This window comes from Mastigoproctus giganteus, chromosome 2 (assembly GCF_048544385.1).
Source record: "Mastigoproctus giganteus isolate SK-2022 chromosome 2, ASM4854438v1, whole genome shotgun sequence".
NCBI classification, from domain to species: Eukaryota; Metazoa; Arthropoda; class Arachnida; order Uropygi; family Thelyphonidae; genus Mastigoproctus; species Mastigoproctus giganteus.
Window position 1 is genome coordinate 182,036,313 of NC_143576.1, and position 14,095 is coordinate 182,050,407.

A 14,095-nucleotide genomic window follows, 5' to 3' on the forward strand; every position below is an offset into this window, starting at 1 on the left:
GATCACAATGTGCTGAAGTGGGATTTACTCAAAGAGGTAACTACCATTAGGGGTAAAGGGAAGGGTTATTGCTTTCGTAAAGGCGACTACAATGGACTGAGACAGTATTTAAATTCTATACAGTGGGACCAACTGATGATGTTACCAACAGCAAATTCAAAATGGGAAGCACTCAAAGAACTTATCTTGGAAGCTATTAGGCTTTACATACCAACTAAGAAATATTGTTCAAGGTTTAGGCCTAAATGGAAGTCAGATGGGATATCTGGCAGAGAAGTGAAATGCATGCGATATATATAAATTAACAGGTGACACAGAAACCTATGGTAGATATAAGCTGGTCTGTAACCAAGTTACAAAGGAGGTTAGGTAGGCGAAGGCAGATTACGAGAAATCTTTGGCAAGGGATGCAAAGAAAAACAGCAAAGAGTTTTTTACTTATGTAAACTCGAGAAGGAAGGGGATGAATCAGATTGGTCCACTTGATATCGATGGGTCAACTGTTGATGATCCTGCTCAGGTAGCTAACAAACTAAATGAATATTTTACATCGACATTCACACATGAGGAGTTATTCGGCGAGGGGAATGCCAGAGGTGTATTCAACTCTGGCAGTAAGCTAGAGAATCTTGTAATAACTGAGAGTAAAGTGGAGGAGAAATTGTTGAAGATAAACACAAGAAAGGCACCTGGGGTGGATGGGATCTATCCAGTTATATTAAAGGAGGCAGCAAAGGAAGTAAGTAAACCCTTAGCCATAATTATGAGAGCTTCCTTGGACTCGGGGGAGGTACCCATGGACTGAAGATGTGCAAATGTGACCCCAATTCACAAAGGAGGATCAAAGGCTGACACAAGTAATTATAGACCTATGAGTTTAACTTCTGTTCTCGGAAAATTAATGGAGGCAATGGTTAAAGAAGCACTGCAGGATCATCTAGACAAGACTTCAGTTATAGCTCGGACACAGCATGGTTTTGTTAAGGGGAAGTCTTGCCTGACCAATTTGATTGGATACTATGATGTAGTCACAAAAGAACTGGATGCAGGGAATAACTGATATTATATACTTGGATCTTAGAAAGGCTTTTGATACTGTTGCACATGGAAGACTGCTGCACAAATTGGAGCAGTGTGGCATTGGAGGCAAATTGCTGCTATGGATAAAGGGGTGGTTGAGCAGGAGAAGACAGAGAGTGGTAATCAATGGACACTGCTCATCGTGGACTAATGTTATTAGTGGAGTCCCTCAGGATTCAGTATTGGGTCCATTATTGTTTTCTGTATTTATAAATGATATTGATGATGGTATAGCAAGCTTAATGTCCAAGTTTGCAGATGATACGAAGGTTGGCAGGATTGTCAAGGACACTACTGACACTATGCTGCTGCAACAGGATCTGGAAAGGTTGAGCAGATGGGCTGAGAGGTGGCAAATGAAGTTTAACATTGACAAATGTAAAGTACTATATATGGGAAACAGCAACCCCAGAGCAATGTATCAACTCTGTGGTACTACACTGACAGTGGTAGAGAATGAAAGGGACCTGGGAGTCGGTGGTTGTGCAGGCAGATATGAAGTTCTCTGAGCAGTGCAGACGGGCTGCAAGAGTAGCTCATGGTGTATTGTCAATGATATATAGGAATTTTTCTAGCAGGGATAAGGAGGTGATTATTCCCTTGTATAAGGCAATGGTCAGGCCACACCTAGAGTACTGTATACAGGCCTGGAGGCCTCATTTCAAGAAGGATGTAGAGCTGCTGGAACGAGTACAGAGAAGGGCAACAAGATTAGTGAATGGAACAAAGGAGTGCTCTTAAGAAGAAAGGCTTAAGTTTTGCAAATTACAGTGTCTGGAGACTAGGCACCAGCGAGGTGATCTGATAGAGGTGTATAAAGCCTTGAATGGTTTGAGCATGCTCAATGCTGATGGGATTCTTCCTCTTGCCCAGAATAATCACCTGAGAAGGCATAAATTCAAATTGAGGAAAGACAGATGTAGAATAGCTGTGCGGAAATTTGCCTTTAGCCAGCGGGTAGTTGGTTGGTGAACAGACTTCCATCCCTTGTCGTAGAAGTTGATAGCCTAAGTAAGTTTAAGGCTCAGCTGGACAGGTATTTCGAACGAACAGAGGGGTGAAGTGGAAGTGGTTATTTTTTTATTTATTTATTATTATTATTTTTTTTTTTTTGGCTGATGCTGTATAAGCTTCTTGCATCAAATGCCTCTACTAATGCTAATGACAAAGCCTAATTTTCAGTGTTTTAAAACTGAAATAGGCTTGAATGTTTTAAATGATGCTTATGATTTGAATTTCACTCTGCTCCATTCTTGAAAATAATACTTCTTGGTTTTATCTCATAATACTGTTGCATTTGATGTAATGCAATTAACCTCACTTTTTCTGAAACAACACAAATTTGCAAAAATGAATTTGCATGGCCTGTGCAATTTGTAGCATAGAATACTTTGAATAAAAATAAGTAACACTTTTTCCACATATAAAGTGGGAAAATATTTTGATCATTAGGTGTCTGAACTCACATTACATTTGTAAAAAACAGTATTCAAGAAAATAAATCAATCCTCAGAAAAGCTGAAAATTTCAAATTTTTTTAAAGAGCAAATTAGGAGAATTACATTTAATATTTTTCCAAAGCTATATAAGCATACAAGGACACAAATGAATTACAGAAAACACAGATATTACTACTGTCAGCACTGAGCTCATGTCAATAAATTCACTTTATCCACATTAGTAAAACATAACATGACAGTTTTACAGATATCTGAAATGTATCAGAACTTGGAGACTGAAATCTGAAAGGAAGTAGACTTTTCATTAATACCGTAACAGACAATTTTTTGGAAATTTTCCATTATAATTAGAAAAAACTGACAGATACATTAACAGTTCCACCGATTAAGAACTTTTACAATAACTGCTCACAACAACTGTTTGCAAATGAACTTGTACAAAAATGCTGGAAATACAATATTTGCAAAATAAAATTTAAAAAAAAATAAACAACAACAGGAAACAGTTTTTACGTCTATCTCTTACAAGCAGGTTCGTTTTTACAAGATTCATCCATTCTGTTGGAAGTTTTTTTTAAAATGTTTTCTCCTTTTGATGTATTTGACTTTTTAGGAGCAGTAGCCCTGTAATGAATGTGATGGCCATGTTATCCTGCAAAATAATTGCATAAATTTTGAAGAATAATGTAAGACATCATTTGCAAGCTTTTCTCTCTTACTGACTCTTCTGCATATCCGGATTTAAGTATTCAATCCTAACTTGCTCAGAACAGGAAGGTGGTGCCAACAGGGTCATCAAATAAAGTCTAATAGATGGACTTAAAAGAAACTGAAGTTAAACATTCTTCTCCTTTTCAGGTCAGTTCTTTACACCTATTATAAATTCATCAATTAACTTCTGCTGTATTTTATGCGCACATTTTGTATATATGAAATATTTCCTATGGAACATCAAGGTTATGTTAGATTTATTATATATCTGACTATATAATACAACAGTTAGCAGTCATATAATCTACAATATTGCCACAACAGGAAAAGAGGATTGTTGCTTAAAGAGAATTCCATAAAAAAAAAAAAAAATTTCTGAGTTTTGTAATGTAATTATTAATTAAAAATTCTTTTGTAAATATTTCTAATTAATGATTTAAGTTAAGATATTGAATTTTATTTATGAATGCTATACAGCAGTGGTAATAAACCAGCAGTTATATACTACTGGGGATAGGTAGCCCTTTAAAGGGCTGCCTATCCCCAGTATGTTAAAGTAGATGTTACCTCATCTTGCCACAATCATATGCTTCTTACATTTTCATATAAATAGCTTTCAAATACATCAGGATATGAGGACTTATGAGAACATTATAAAGGGTACTGTGGATCTTCAAAAATGTATTAAGAAATGTGCAAAAAAAAGGTTGACTTCCTACTGATTAACCTTTTAATACTCTTTTGCAGACTATTTGACAAACCCTTGTGGGGCTGTAGTGTGAAATATGATTTTAGAGCCTGCACCATTAATTTTATTGGTCTGATATAAAAATGTCAGGGATGTTTAGGGTCCCCCTTCTTCGCTGGAGGCCCAGTGCACTGCACCAGTTTGCTATATGTACACTATGCCATTGCTTGACTGATTTATTATTATATTTTTAAAAACAAATGGATATTATTGCAAAATTTATTCAAATAATAAATATACAAAATAAATAATACTTATAACATACACCATCTGCATTTACCCATCAATAAAAAAATTATATATAAAAATAGATTATTTTATAATTATTTTAGTGCTTGTTAAATTATAAAATTCCTGTCACCAGAAATGAACTTTTGTCCTGTTTTTTAAAATATGAAACTAATAATAATCAGGTACCGGAGCACAAACAACTCTTACAAAATCAGCATATCTGACATAACCAGTAGGAGACACATTTGCTTCTCGAAATATGCAGTCCACTAGAAAAGACAAACAAACAAATAAAGTTATTTTATAAAAATAGATGCTTTTCAAAATTAAGTATCTTATCTTGTAAATAATAAAAAAAAGCAAATTTATTCATAATCCAGCAACATATATTAATATAGATGATATTAGGACATAAATATGACAAAATGAGAAAGAATTTTATGAAAATGTTTATATTTAAAACCAAATGAAATGAGAGTTCAAATAAAATAAAACACAAATAACGTTTTTTAACAATAAACATTAATTATATTAATCAGAACACTGACTACTTGGGCCAAAGGTTAATTTCCATGCTGTGTGGACTGAAATAGCTATAATTTAAATTATAATAATGACTATAACTTCGGTACTGGGCTCATTGCTGTTTTGTGTATTTATCAATGATAATTTAAGGGATATACCCGGTCTTCCATAATCATACTGTCTTTTTTAAAGAAATTAGAAATGCTCTGTTGAGTAAAGGCAGGTCTTGTTCTACTGCCATTTCACGATATTGTCCATTTCTCTTAGTAGAGATGTTTTTAAAATTCCTCATTAGAATTAGCAAATTTTATAAGAGAATCAAGGCAACTTCTGACTGTGTAATTTAACATTTTTCTTCTTTACATTATTCTTTTTCTTTGTTTCACCTATAATTTTTTTCCCCTTGAAAGGCTGTTGCTATTTAATTATATTAATCAGAGTGGTGTGGCATTAAGGACAAGTTACTGAAATGGATAAAAGGATGGTTGAGTGGGAGACAGCAGAGACTGGTAATAAATGGACACTGCTCTACGTGGACTAAAGTTATTAGCAGAGTCCCACAGGGTTCGGTACTGGGCTCATTGCTGTTTTGTGTATTTATCAATGATAATTTAAGGGGTGGTGGGGTAATGCTTCTTATCAGAAGCAGCCTGAGTGCGACGATAGCTTTCCCGGATTCAGACATTTCGCATGCTAGTATAGAGTCTGTATGGTGTGAGATAGTTGGAAACAAAGGTATAATGCGAGTAGGAGTAATCTACAGACCAGGTGATTGTGACAATTATGACAAAAGCCTCTACATGCAAATGGAATGGGCAAGTAAGCGTCAATGTCTTATTATGGGTGATTTCAATTTGCCTCTAATTGATTGGAGTAAATGGGAAGGAAACTCGACATGGGGAACAAAATTTTTAAATCAACTAGATGACTGTTATTTGTATCAACATGTCAGGGAAAGTATTAGAGAAAAGAATATCCTAGACCTCATCATCACACATGAATCAGATGACATAACAGGGCTGACAGTAGAGGAACCAGTAGCAGGAAGCGATCACGGAGTTCTACGGTGGATGATGACGAGAGAGGTAACAGAAGTAAAAGGCAAAGGAATGGGTTTTAATTTCAGAAAAGGAAATTATGATGCCTTAAGGTACTACATGGCCTCTATTAACTGGGTAGATATCGCGCAGAGAATGAATACAATTGAACTGTGGTACGCTTTTAAAACATTAATCACAGATGCCTTGAATGCGTATATACCATTAAAAAAATACTCCACGAGGATGGTTCCAAGTTGGATGAATAGTGAAGTTGCCGCATTACTTGAGCAAAAAAAGGTGGCATGGAAAGGTTACAGAGCAATAAAAAGTACTGAAGCCTATAACAGCTACAAGGTGATGTGTAATAGAGCCACAGAAAAGGTTCGACAGGCAAAGGCAGTTTATGAGAAATCACTAGCAAACAGAGCAAAGAGGGGGGATAAAGAATTCTTCACATATATAAATGCCAAGAAGAGCAGGACAAACCAGATCGGACCTTTACGTAAGGGAAAGGGGATAGTAATAAATACACCAGCTGCCGTTGCAGATGAACTCAACAGTTATTTTGCATCGATATTTACAAATGAAAAGCCTTTTGTGGCAATGGGAAATTGTGGGAGCGAAGTTAAAAAATATGTAATTAATGATATTGAAATTTCGCAAGATTATTTAATGAAAAAACTTTCGAGCCTACAGACCAGTAAAGCTCCTGGAGTTGATGGGATATACCCTATAATCTTAAGAGAGGTGGCAAGCGAGTGCATTGAACCATTGAGGCTAATTATGCGAGCATCATTAGACTCTGGGGAGATTCCCTTGGATTGGAAAAGTGCAAATGTATCTCCCATACATAAGGGTGGCTCTAAAAGTGAAGTTGGAAATTATCGACCTGTCAGTCTGACTTCAGCAGTAGGGAAAATCATGGAGGCAATGATCAAGGGTGGAATTCAGGATCATTTGGATCGAATTGAAATTCTCAAGGATACTCAGCATGGTTTCGTAAAGGGAAAATCATGTTTAACAAATCTGGTTCGCTATTTCGAAAGGGTCACTCACGAGCTGGATTTAGGGAATAATTTCGACATTGTTTATTTAGATTTCAGCAAAGCTTTTGACTCAGTCCCACATGAGCGGTTGCTTTATAAGCTGGAACAGGTTGGAATCACTGGGAAAATCCTTAGATGGATAGAAGGATGGCTTCAGGGCAGGAGGCAGAGGGTTGTGATAAATGGATATTCCTCAGATTGGGTTGATGTAAGAAGTGGGGTTCCCCAAGAATCAGTATTAGGACCACTGTTGTTTTTAATTTTCATAAACGACATTGATGAAGGGATAGAGGGCGTGATGTCTAAATTTGCAGATGATGTTAAAATTGGTAGAGTAGTTAATGATCACTGTCAAGCTGAGCTTCTTCAGAGAGACCTAGATAGACTTCAAGAATGGTCAGAAAAATGGCAGCTGTGCTTTAATCCAACAAAGTGTAAGGTATTACACCTGGGAAACAGTAATCCCAAAATAACTTATTCACTTGGTGGAGTTCAACTAAACCCAGTACTGGAGGAAAGGGACTTGGGTGTTACGATACGGTCAGACATGAAATTCTCTGAGCATTGTAAACAGGTTGCAAGGAAGGCCCATGGTGTCCTATCGATGATCTATCGAACTTTTGCAAGTAGAGATAGGGACGTGATAATCCCATTATATAAGGCTTATGTTAGACCACACTTGGAATACTGTGTTCAAGTATGGAGACCGCACCTGAAGAAAGACATCGAGCTTCTTGAAAGGGTGCAAAGAAGGGTAACTCGCCTGGTGAGATCGGCAAAAGGGCGTCCTTATGAAGAAAGACTTCGAATATGTGGGTTGCAGAGTTTGGAAACTAGACACCTTAGAGGAGATTTGATTGAGGTGTTTAAGGCTCTGAGAGGCATCAGTAAAATGAATGAGGACAAAATTTTCAAGATTATAAATGATGCTAGAACTAGGGGACATAAATTCAAGTTAGGGGAGAAATGTTTAGATTGGACTGCAGGAAGTTTTATTTTAGCCAGCGAGTTATAAATTACTGGAATAAGTTGCCCTCATGGGTGGTAGAGGCCGACAGTTTGGGGAAATTCAAAGGTCATCTGGATAGTACTTTCGGGTAAGGGAAGTGCATAGGATGATAGGTTTAATTTCCTTTTTATTTATTTTTTATTATTTTTTTTATTTATTAATTATTATTATTTATTTTTTTTTTTTTTTTTTTGTTTTTATCATTGTTTTGTTCGGATTTTTTTTTTTTTTTTTTTTTTTGGCTGGTGCAGCATAAGCCATAGGCTTTCTTGCACCATGCGGCCGTTACTAATACTAATACTAAATGGACACTGCTCTACGTGGACTAAAGTTATTAGCAGAGTCCCACAGGGTTCGGTACTGGGCTCATTGCTGTTTTGTGTATTTATCAATGATATTGATGAGGGTATATCAGGCTTAATGTCCAAGTTTGCAGATGATACAAAGGTTGGCAAGGTTGTTAATGACAGTATGCTACTGCAACAGGATCTAGAAAAGTTAGGCAGATGGGCTGAGAAGTGGCAACTGAAGTTTAACATTGACAAATGCAAAGTACTCCATATAGGTAGCAGTAACCCAAGAGAAATATACCAAATGTGCAGTACTACACTCAGGGAGATCGAGAATGAAAAAGACCTGGGGTAACTGTGCAGTCAGATATGAAGTTCTCTGAGCAGTGCAGATGGGTGGCCAGAGCAGGTCATGGAGTTTTGTCAATGATATATAGGAATTTTGCTAGCAGAGACAAGAAGGTGATTATCCCTTTGTATAAGGCAATGGTCAGGCCACACCTTGAGTACTGTATACAGGCTTGGAGGCTTCATTTTAGGAAGGATGTAGAGTTGCTAGAACGAGTACAGAGAAGGGTAACAAGATTGAGGGGAACAAAGGGGTACACTTACAAAAAAAGGCTTAAGTACTGCAAGTTGCAGCATCTGGAGACTAGGCATCTGCGAGGTGATCTGATCAAGGTGTATATTGAATGGTTTGAGGAGGCTCAATGCTGATGGGATACTTCCACTTGCTCAGATTAAGAACATGAGGGGGCATAGATTCAAATTGAGGAAAGACAGTTGTAGAATAGATGTGTGGACGTTTGTCTTTAGCCAGCAGGCAGTTGATTTCTGGAACAGACTTCCATCTGTTATTGTGGAAGTTTAAGGCTGAACTAGACAAACATTTGGAATGACTGGATGGGTGTGAAATGGGAAGGTTTTTTTTTTTTTTTTACTTTTGGCTGATGCTGTATAAGCTTGCTTTCTTGCATTATATGCCTCAACTAATGCTACTTCATTTTCTCTTAACCAAACTCTTACATCATCCAAATTAATTAATGCCCTTTTCACCAATTTTCGGCAATGAATTTTGACACTATTTACACTTGATTCCACCTAAATAAGCAACAAGAACATTTGTAGTCATTTCATAGCTTTTCCATGCACTTGCTACTATAATCTGCTTTATTTCGTTCCAATTGTGATTCGTTGATTATGTCAACCAGTGCAGACATATACCACATTGCGGCACTTGATAGTTACACAGTGGGCACGCATCTTGAAACTTAACAGCAGGTTAATTTTCGAAATAATTTTGAGTTTTTTTTTTTAATTTAATATACTAAACTATATTTAATATATAGTTTGAATTCATATAGTCACGTAGGTTTTTTTTTTTTTTTTTTGTATTTAGTTAAATGTTTATAAGCTGTAGCTTAATATAGCCTAATTCAGAAGGCCTTTGTTATCAATATTTTGGTGGGAACTTTGCAACTTCCATTTAGTAGCTTAAATTTAACTTCACTAACTAACAGTTAGTTTTGTTAGCTGTTTTATTTCTGTAATAGTTTATTAATTTAAATCCAGTAATATATTGTAAATTTAAATTTTATAGAATATTTTAGATATTTTGGCCCGATATTCTGCAGCTTATATTTAACATCTCTAGTAAAGTTTTGTCAACAGTTTGATTTCTGCAATATTTTGGTAATTTAAATTCTGCAATATATTGTAAATTTAAATATTGCAATCTTTCTACTAAAGTTCAAATTTTACTTTAATAATGGTTCCTACAAGACCCACTTACAATACAAGGTCTAAGGATATCGTGACCCAGTGGAAATTTCTGGTGCGAGTCATGAGTACATCATTCCTATAGCCCGTAGCATGTACTCTAAGGGTCAAGTGACAATTTTTTTTTTTGCACCCGATGTAAGGGGTATATCTCAAATTAGAACTTGGTGCATTACAAGCAGAATTTGAGTCGTTGAAGAAATACCAAGGAGTTCACATCTGGTGCAATCCTGAACTGGATATCACATCATTCTTCTCTTTCTTGGTGATTCCCTTCTACTTCTGACTCCTGTTGTCTCTCTCTCTCTCTCTCTCTCTCTCTCTCTCAGGATAATTCAGAAATTTTTTTTTGGTTGGTGCAGTGTAAGCCTCAGGCTTCCTCGCACCATATGGCTAATAATAATAATAAGCACATCCACAACTACTAGTACAAGAAACTCACTTGCACACACACAAGCACCTGGTGGAGCAGTTCACCCAAACAATAAGGCACCAAGAGACAATCCCGAAATTTCTCACTCAAGGAATCACATATCTGAAGCCTAAAGATGAAGATTCAAGAAACCCGGCGAAATATAGGCCAATCATCTGCTTCTCAACAATGTACAAGATCCTGACCAGCTGCATAACCAGGAAGATATCAGACCACTTGGAGAGCCAGAACATAATGGCCGAACAGCAGAAAGGATGCAAGGAGAAATTAACCACGGATGCTGCAGTTATGGAGCAAGCCTACAAGAAGCACTGCAACATGTACACAGCCTACATCGATTACTGCAAAGGCTTTCGATTCCGTGCCTCATAGCTGGCTAATAGAGGTGCTGAACATCTACAAAGTCAATCCGATAGTGACAAACTTCCTAGGAGAAACGATGCCGAAATGGAATACCATCATTAAGGTCGAAAACATCACAACCAGGGCAATCCCCATCAGGAGAGGAATCTTTCAGAGAGATGCCCTGAGCCTGTTGTGGTTCTGTCTAGCACGGATATAACCTCAAAGAAGGAAGAAATGGCCTCCGTAGCCAGGTGGGCAGGAGTGCGTAGCGCACGCTTCTTGATTAGACTGGGGTTTGAGCCCGCACCCACCAAATACGGAGGATGCGGAAAGGTCAGGGTATGACCACCGCATATCCCCAGAGCAATATGGCCTTAGTTGCTAATGCTCTAAAAACCAAATAACAAACAAACGAAGGAAGAAAGAACCTGTACACCCTCACCCACCTGATGTACATGGATGACATCAAGCTCTACGCAGGAACTGAGAAGCACCTTCAGCAACTACTCCAGATCACCAAAGAATTCAGCAATGATATTAGGATGGGATTTTGTCTAGACAAATGCAAGACCCACGGATTGCATCAGGGAAAATTAGTCAACCAGAACTACCAGATGCAGAGTGGTAAAGAGATCGAAGCCACGGCAGAGGCCTACAGATACTTGGGGATGATGCAGGCTCAGCAGTTACAGCACAAGGAAATTAAGGCCTGTCTGACTGGAAAGTACCATCAGAGACTCAGAAGCCTGCTGAAAGCAAAGCTGAATGGAGGGAACACAGTTAAAGTGGTAAACACCTATGCAGTCCCAGTGCTAACATACTCCTTCGGGGTCATTGATTGGACTAATACCGAGCTGGGGGATATCATGAGAAGGACAAGGACAATGATGACCAAGAGCCGCCAACACCACCCGAAATTTGCCATAGAGAGACTGACAATTGCCTGGGAAGAAGGAGGAAGGGGCCTGATAGACCTCATTGAGCAACAAAAGACAGCGATAGTTAACCTCAAGAATTACTTCCAGAAACACAGAGCAGCACTCCACCAGGCTATAAGGAAGATAGACAAGCGGTATATCCCACTCAACCTAAACGAGGAGTCCCTCCCCAACCAGGAGGTACAAATGAAGCTAGAAAGTTGGGCAGAGAAGACACTCCATGGCAGACACTACAAAGATCTCCATCAAGATCACATATATAAAATTTCTTTCAATGCATGGCTCACAAGTAGGATGCTCTTCTGAGACTGAAGGATTCATGCTCGCCATCCAAGACCAGGTAATCAACAACAGGAACTAACTATAGAAAATACATCACCAAGGAGCCCAGAAAGTTTGATGACACATGTCGACGATGCCACCTGGCCTCAGAAACGATCCAACACATCACCGCGGGATGCAAGGTGATCACCAGACTGAGTACACTCATAGACACGACCAGATAGCCAGGATAATACGTCAGAAGCTAGCAAGGAAATACCAGTTTACCAAAAAAAGTGTACCGTACTACAAGTACAAACACCAGATAGCACTAGAGACCCCAACCCACAAGCTGTACTGGGACTGCGCCATAATAATGGATAGGACAATCCCGCACAACAGACTGGACATAACCCTTGTGGACAAGAAGGAAAAGGCTACCTATCTGATTGACATAGCGTACCCAAAACTGGCAACCTGCAGAAAACCCATGGGGAAAAAATCAGGAAGTACATGAACCTAAGACAGGAGATCAAAGAGATGTGGCATAAGCAACAAGTAATGACCATCCCGATCATCGTGTCAACCACAGGTATTGGTGCCAAAGACACTACATAACAGCCTAGCAGCAATAGGTCTCCCAGGAAAACACCTACAAGGAACTCCAGAAAGTCGCAATCCTGAACACCTGTAGGATAGTCAGAGAGTTCATCGACCAATAGTAACACCAGACATAACAGCCACCCTGTGTACTTGGTAGCAATACCCGTCACGAGGTGGAACCCCCAATCAGGGAGAAATAATATAAGAGCAATAATAATAATAAATGAGTGCTTGCCCTAGAAACAAACGTAACTGGGAGCCCATCAGGGCCTCAAACCTGTCATGACATGTATAGTGATGCACCCCCCTGATTCAAGTCCCAGATAATAACTGTCAATACTGATAATAACTGTCAAGTATATACCACTCTCATTGAAGGTGATCTAGATTTATTGGGAGACTCTATTGGCAGGAAAATGGTAATATGTTTTGTAATAAAGACAGGAAACACACTTTGGACCAGAACCAGGGTGTGTTTGCCAGGAGCAACACCTGAGGATGTTACCAACAGATTGTCAGAGTTTAAGGAGGTAAGAGAGCATTATTATCATGTAGGAACTAACAATATTAAATGAACAAAACCTGACCATTTGTTGGATAAATACAGAAACATGCTTGAAAAATGCTGCAAATTAGGTCAGAATGTGTATCTGTCTGCAATTCTGCCCAGACATGGTGGGATTATATGCTGAAAGCATTAAGCATTGTGCATTAACTCAAAACTTGAGAGAACCGGGAAGACTCTGGGTGGGGGGGGGGTTATCAGAGTGGCGAGCACTTGTAGGTAGAAGAAATATATTTTGTAGAGATGGTATTCATTTGAACAAAGCTGGTGCAAGGATTTTTGCCAGTATCATTGAGGCTACCTTAAGGATTTGGGGAACTGTTAGCTGGGTAGAGAAGGCTAATATAGATCTGCATTTATCTGATATGGTCAAAGTAATGCTTGCACTCACCTCAAAAATTCTTGTTTGTTGCTACAACAGCCGATGTTGGCAAGATGTCTGAGAGTATCCAAGTTTCAAATGAGTGGGATGAGAAAGATAGAGAAACAAGCCTAAATAACTTCAAGGAGTGTGTAAGGGTAGTAAACTATAGAAGAATACTTAGTATTAACTGTGGCTACAGTAATGCCAGATGTGTTGTCAATAAAATGGTTGAATTTGAACTCCTGGTTAGGACAACAAATGCTGACAAAATAAGGCTAACAGAAACAAGCTGCCACATTGAAATTTGGAATGACAAGTTCTGCCATGGAATGTATAATGTATTTAGGGAAGATAGAAGGGGTAGTGATGTCATGTTTCTTATCAAAAACAGCCTGAACTCGAATAGAGCTTTTGCTGAGTCTGAAATTATGTCTGCCAGCATAGAATCTGTGTGGTAAGTCAGTTGGAAGCAAAGGTATAATGAGAGTAGGAGTAATCTACATACTGGGAGATTGTGAAGCGTATGACAAGAGTCTACATGCAGATGGAATAGGCAAACAAGAATGAATGTCTTATTATGGGTGACTTCAATCTGCATCACATTGATTGGAATAAGTAGTAGGGGAATTCACCTTGGGGAAAAATTTTTCTAAACAAACTACATGAT

At 38.2% G+C, this 14,095-nt stretch overlaps 1 protein-coding gene across 1 annotated transcript in view; it reads right to left on the reverse strand.

The window, feature by feature from the left end:
* Positions 1-4,396: 4,396 nt before the first annotated feature.
* LOC150089812 (calmodulin-like protein 4) overlaps positions 4,397-14,095 on the reverse strand; it is a 35,000-nt gene continuing 25,301 nt past the window's right edge. The window contains exon 5 of the mRNA XM_090368831.1: positions 4,397-4,499. Coding sequence (XP_090224957.1) covers positions 4,399-4,499 — 101 coding nt within the window. The 3' untranslated portion in view covers positions 4,397-4,398. The remainder of the gene's footprint in view (positions 4,500-14,095) is intronic.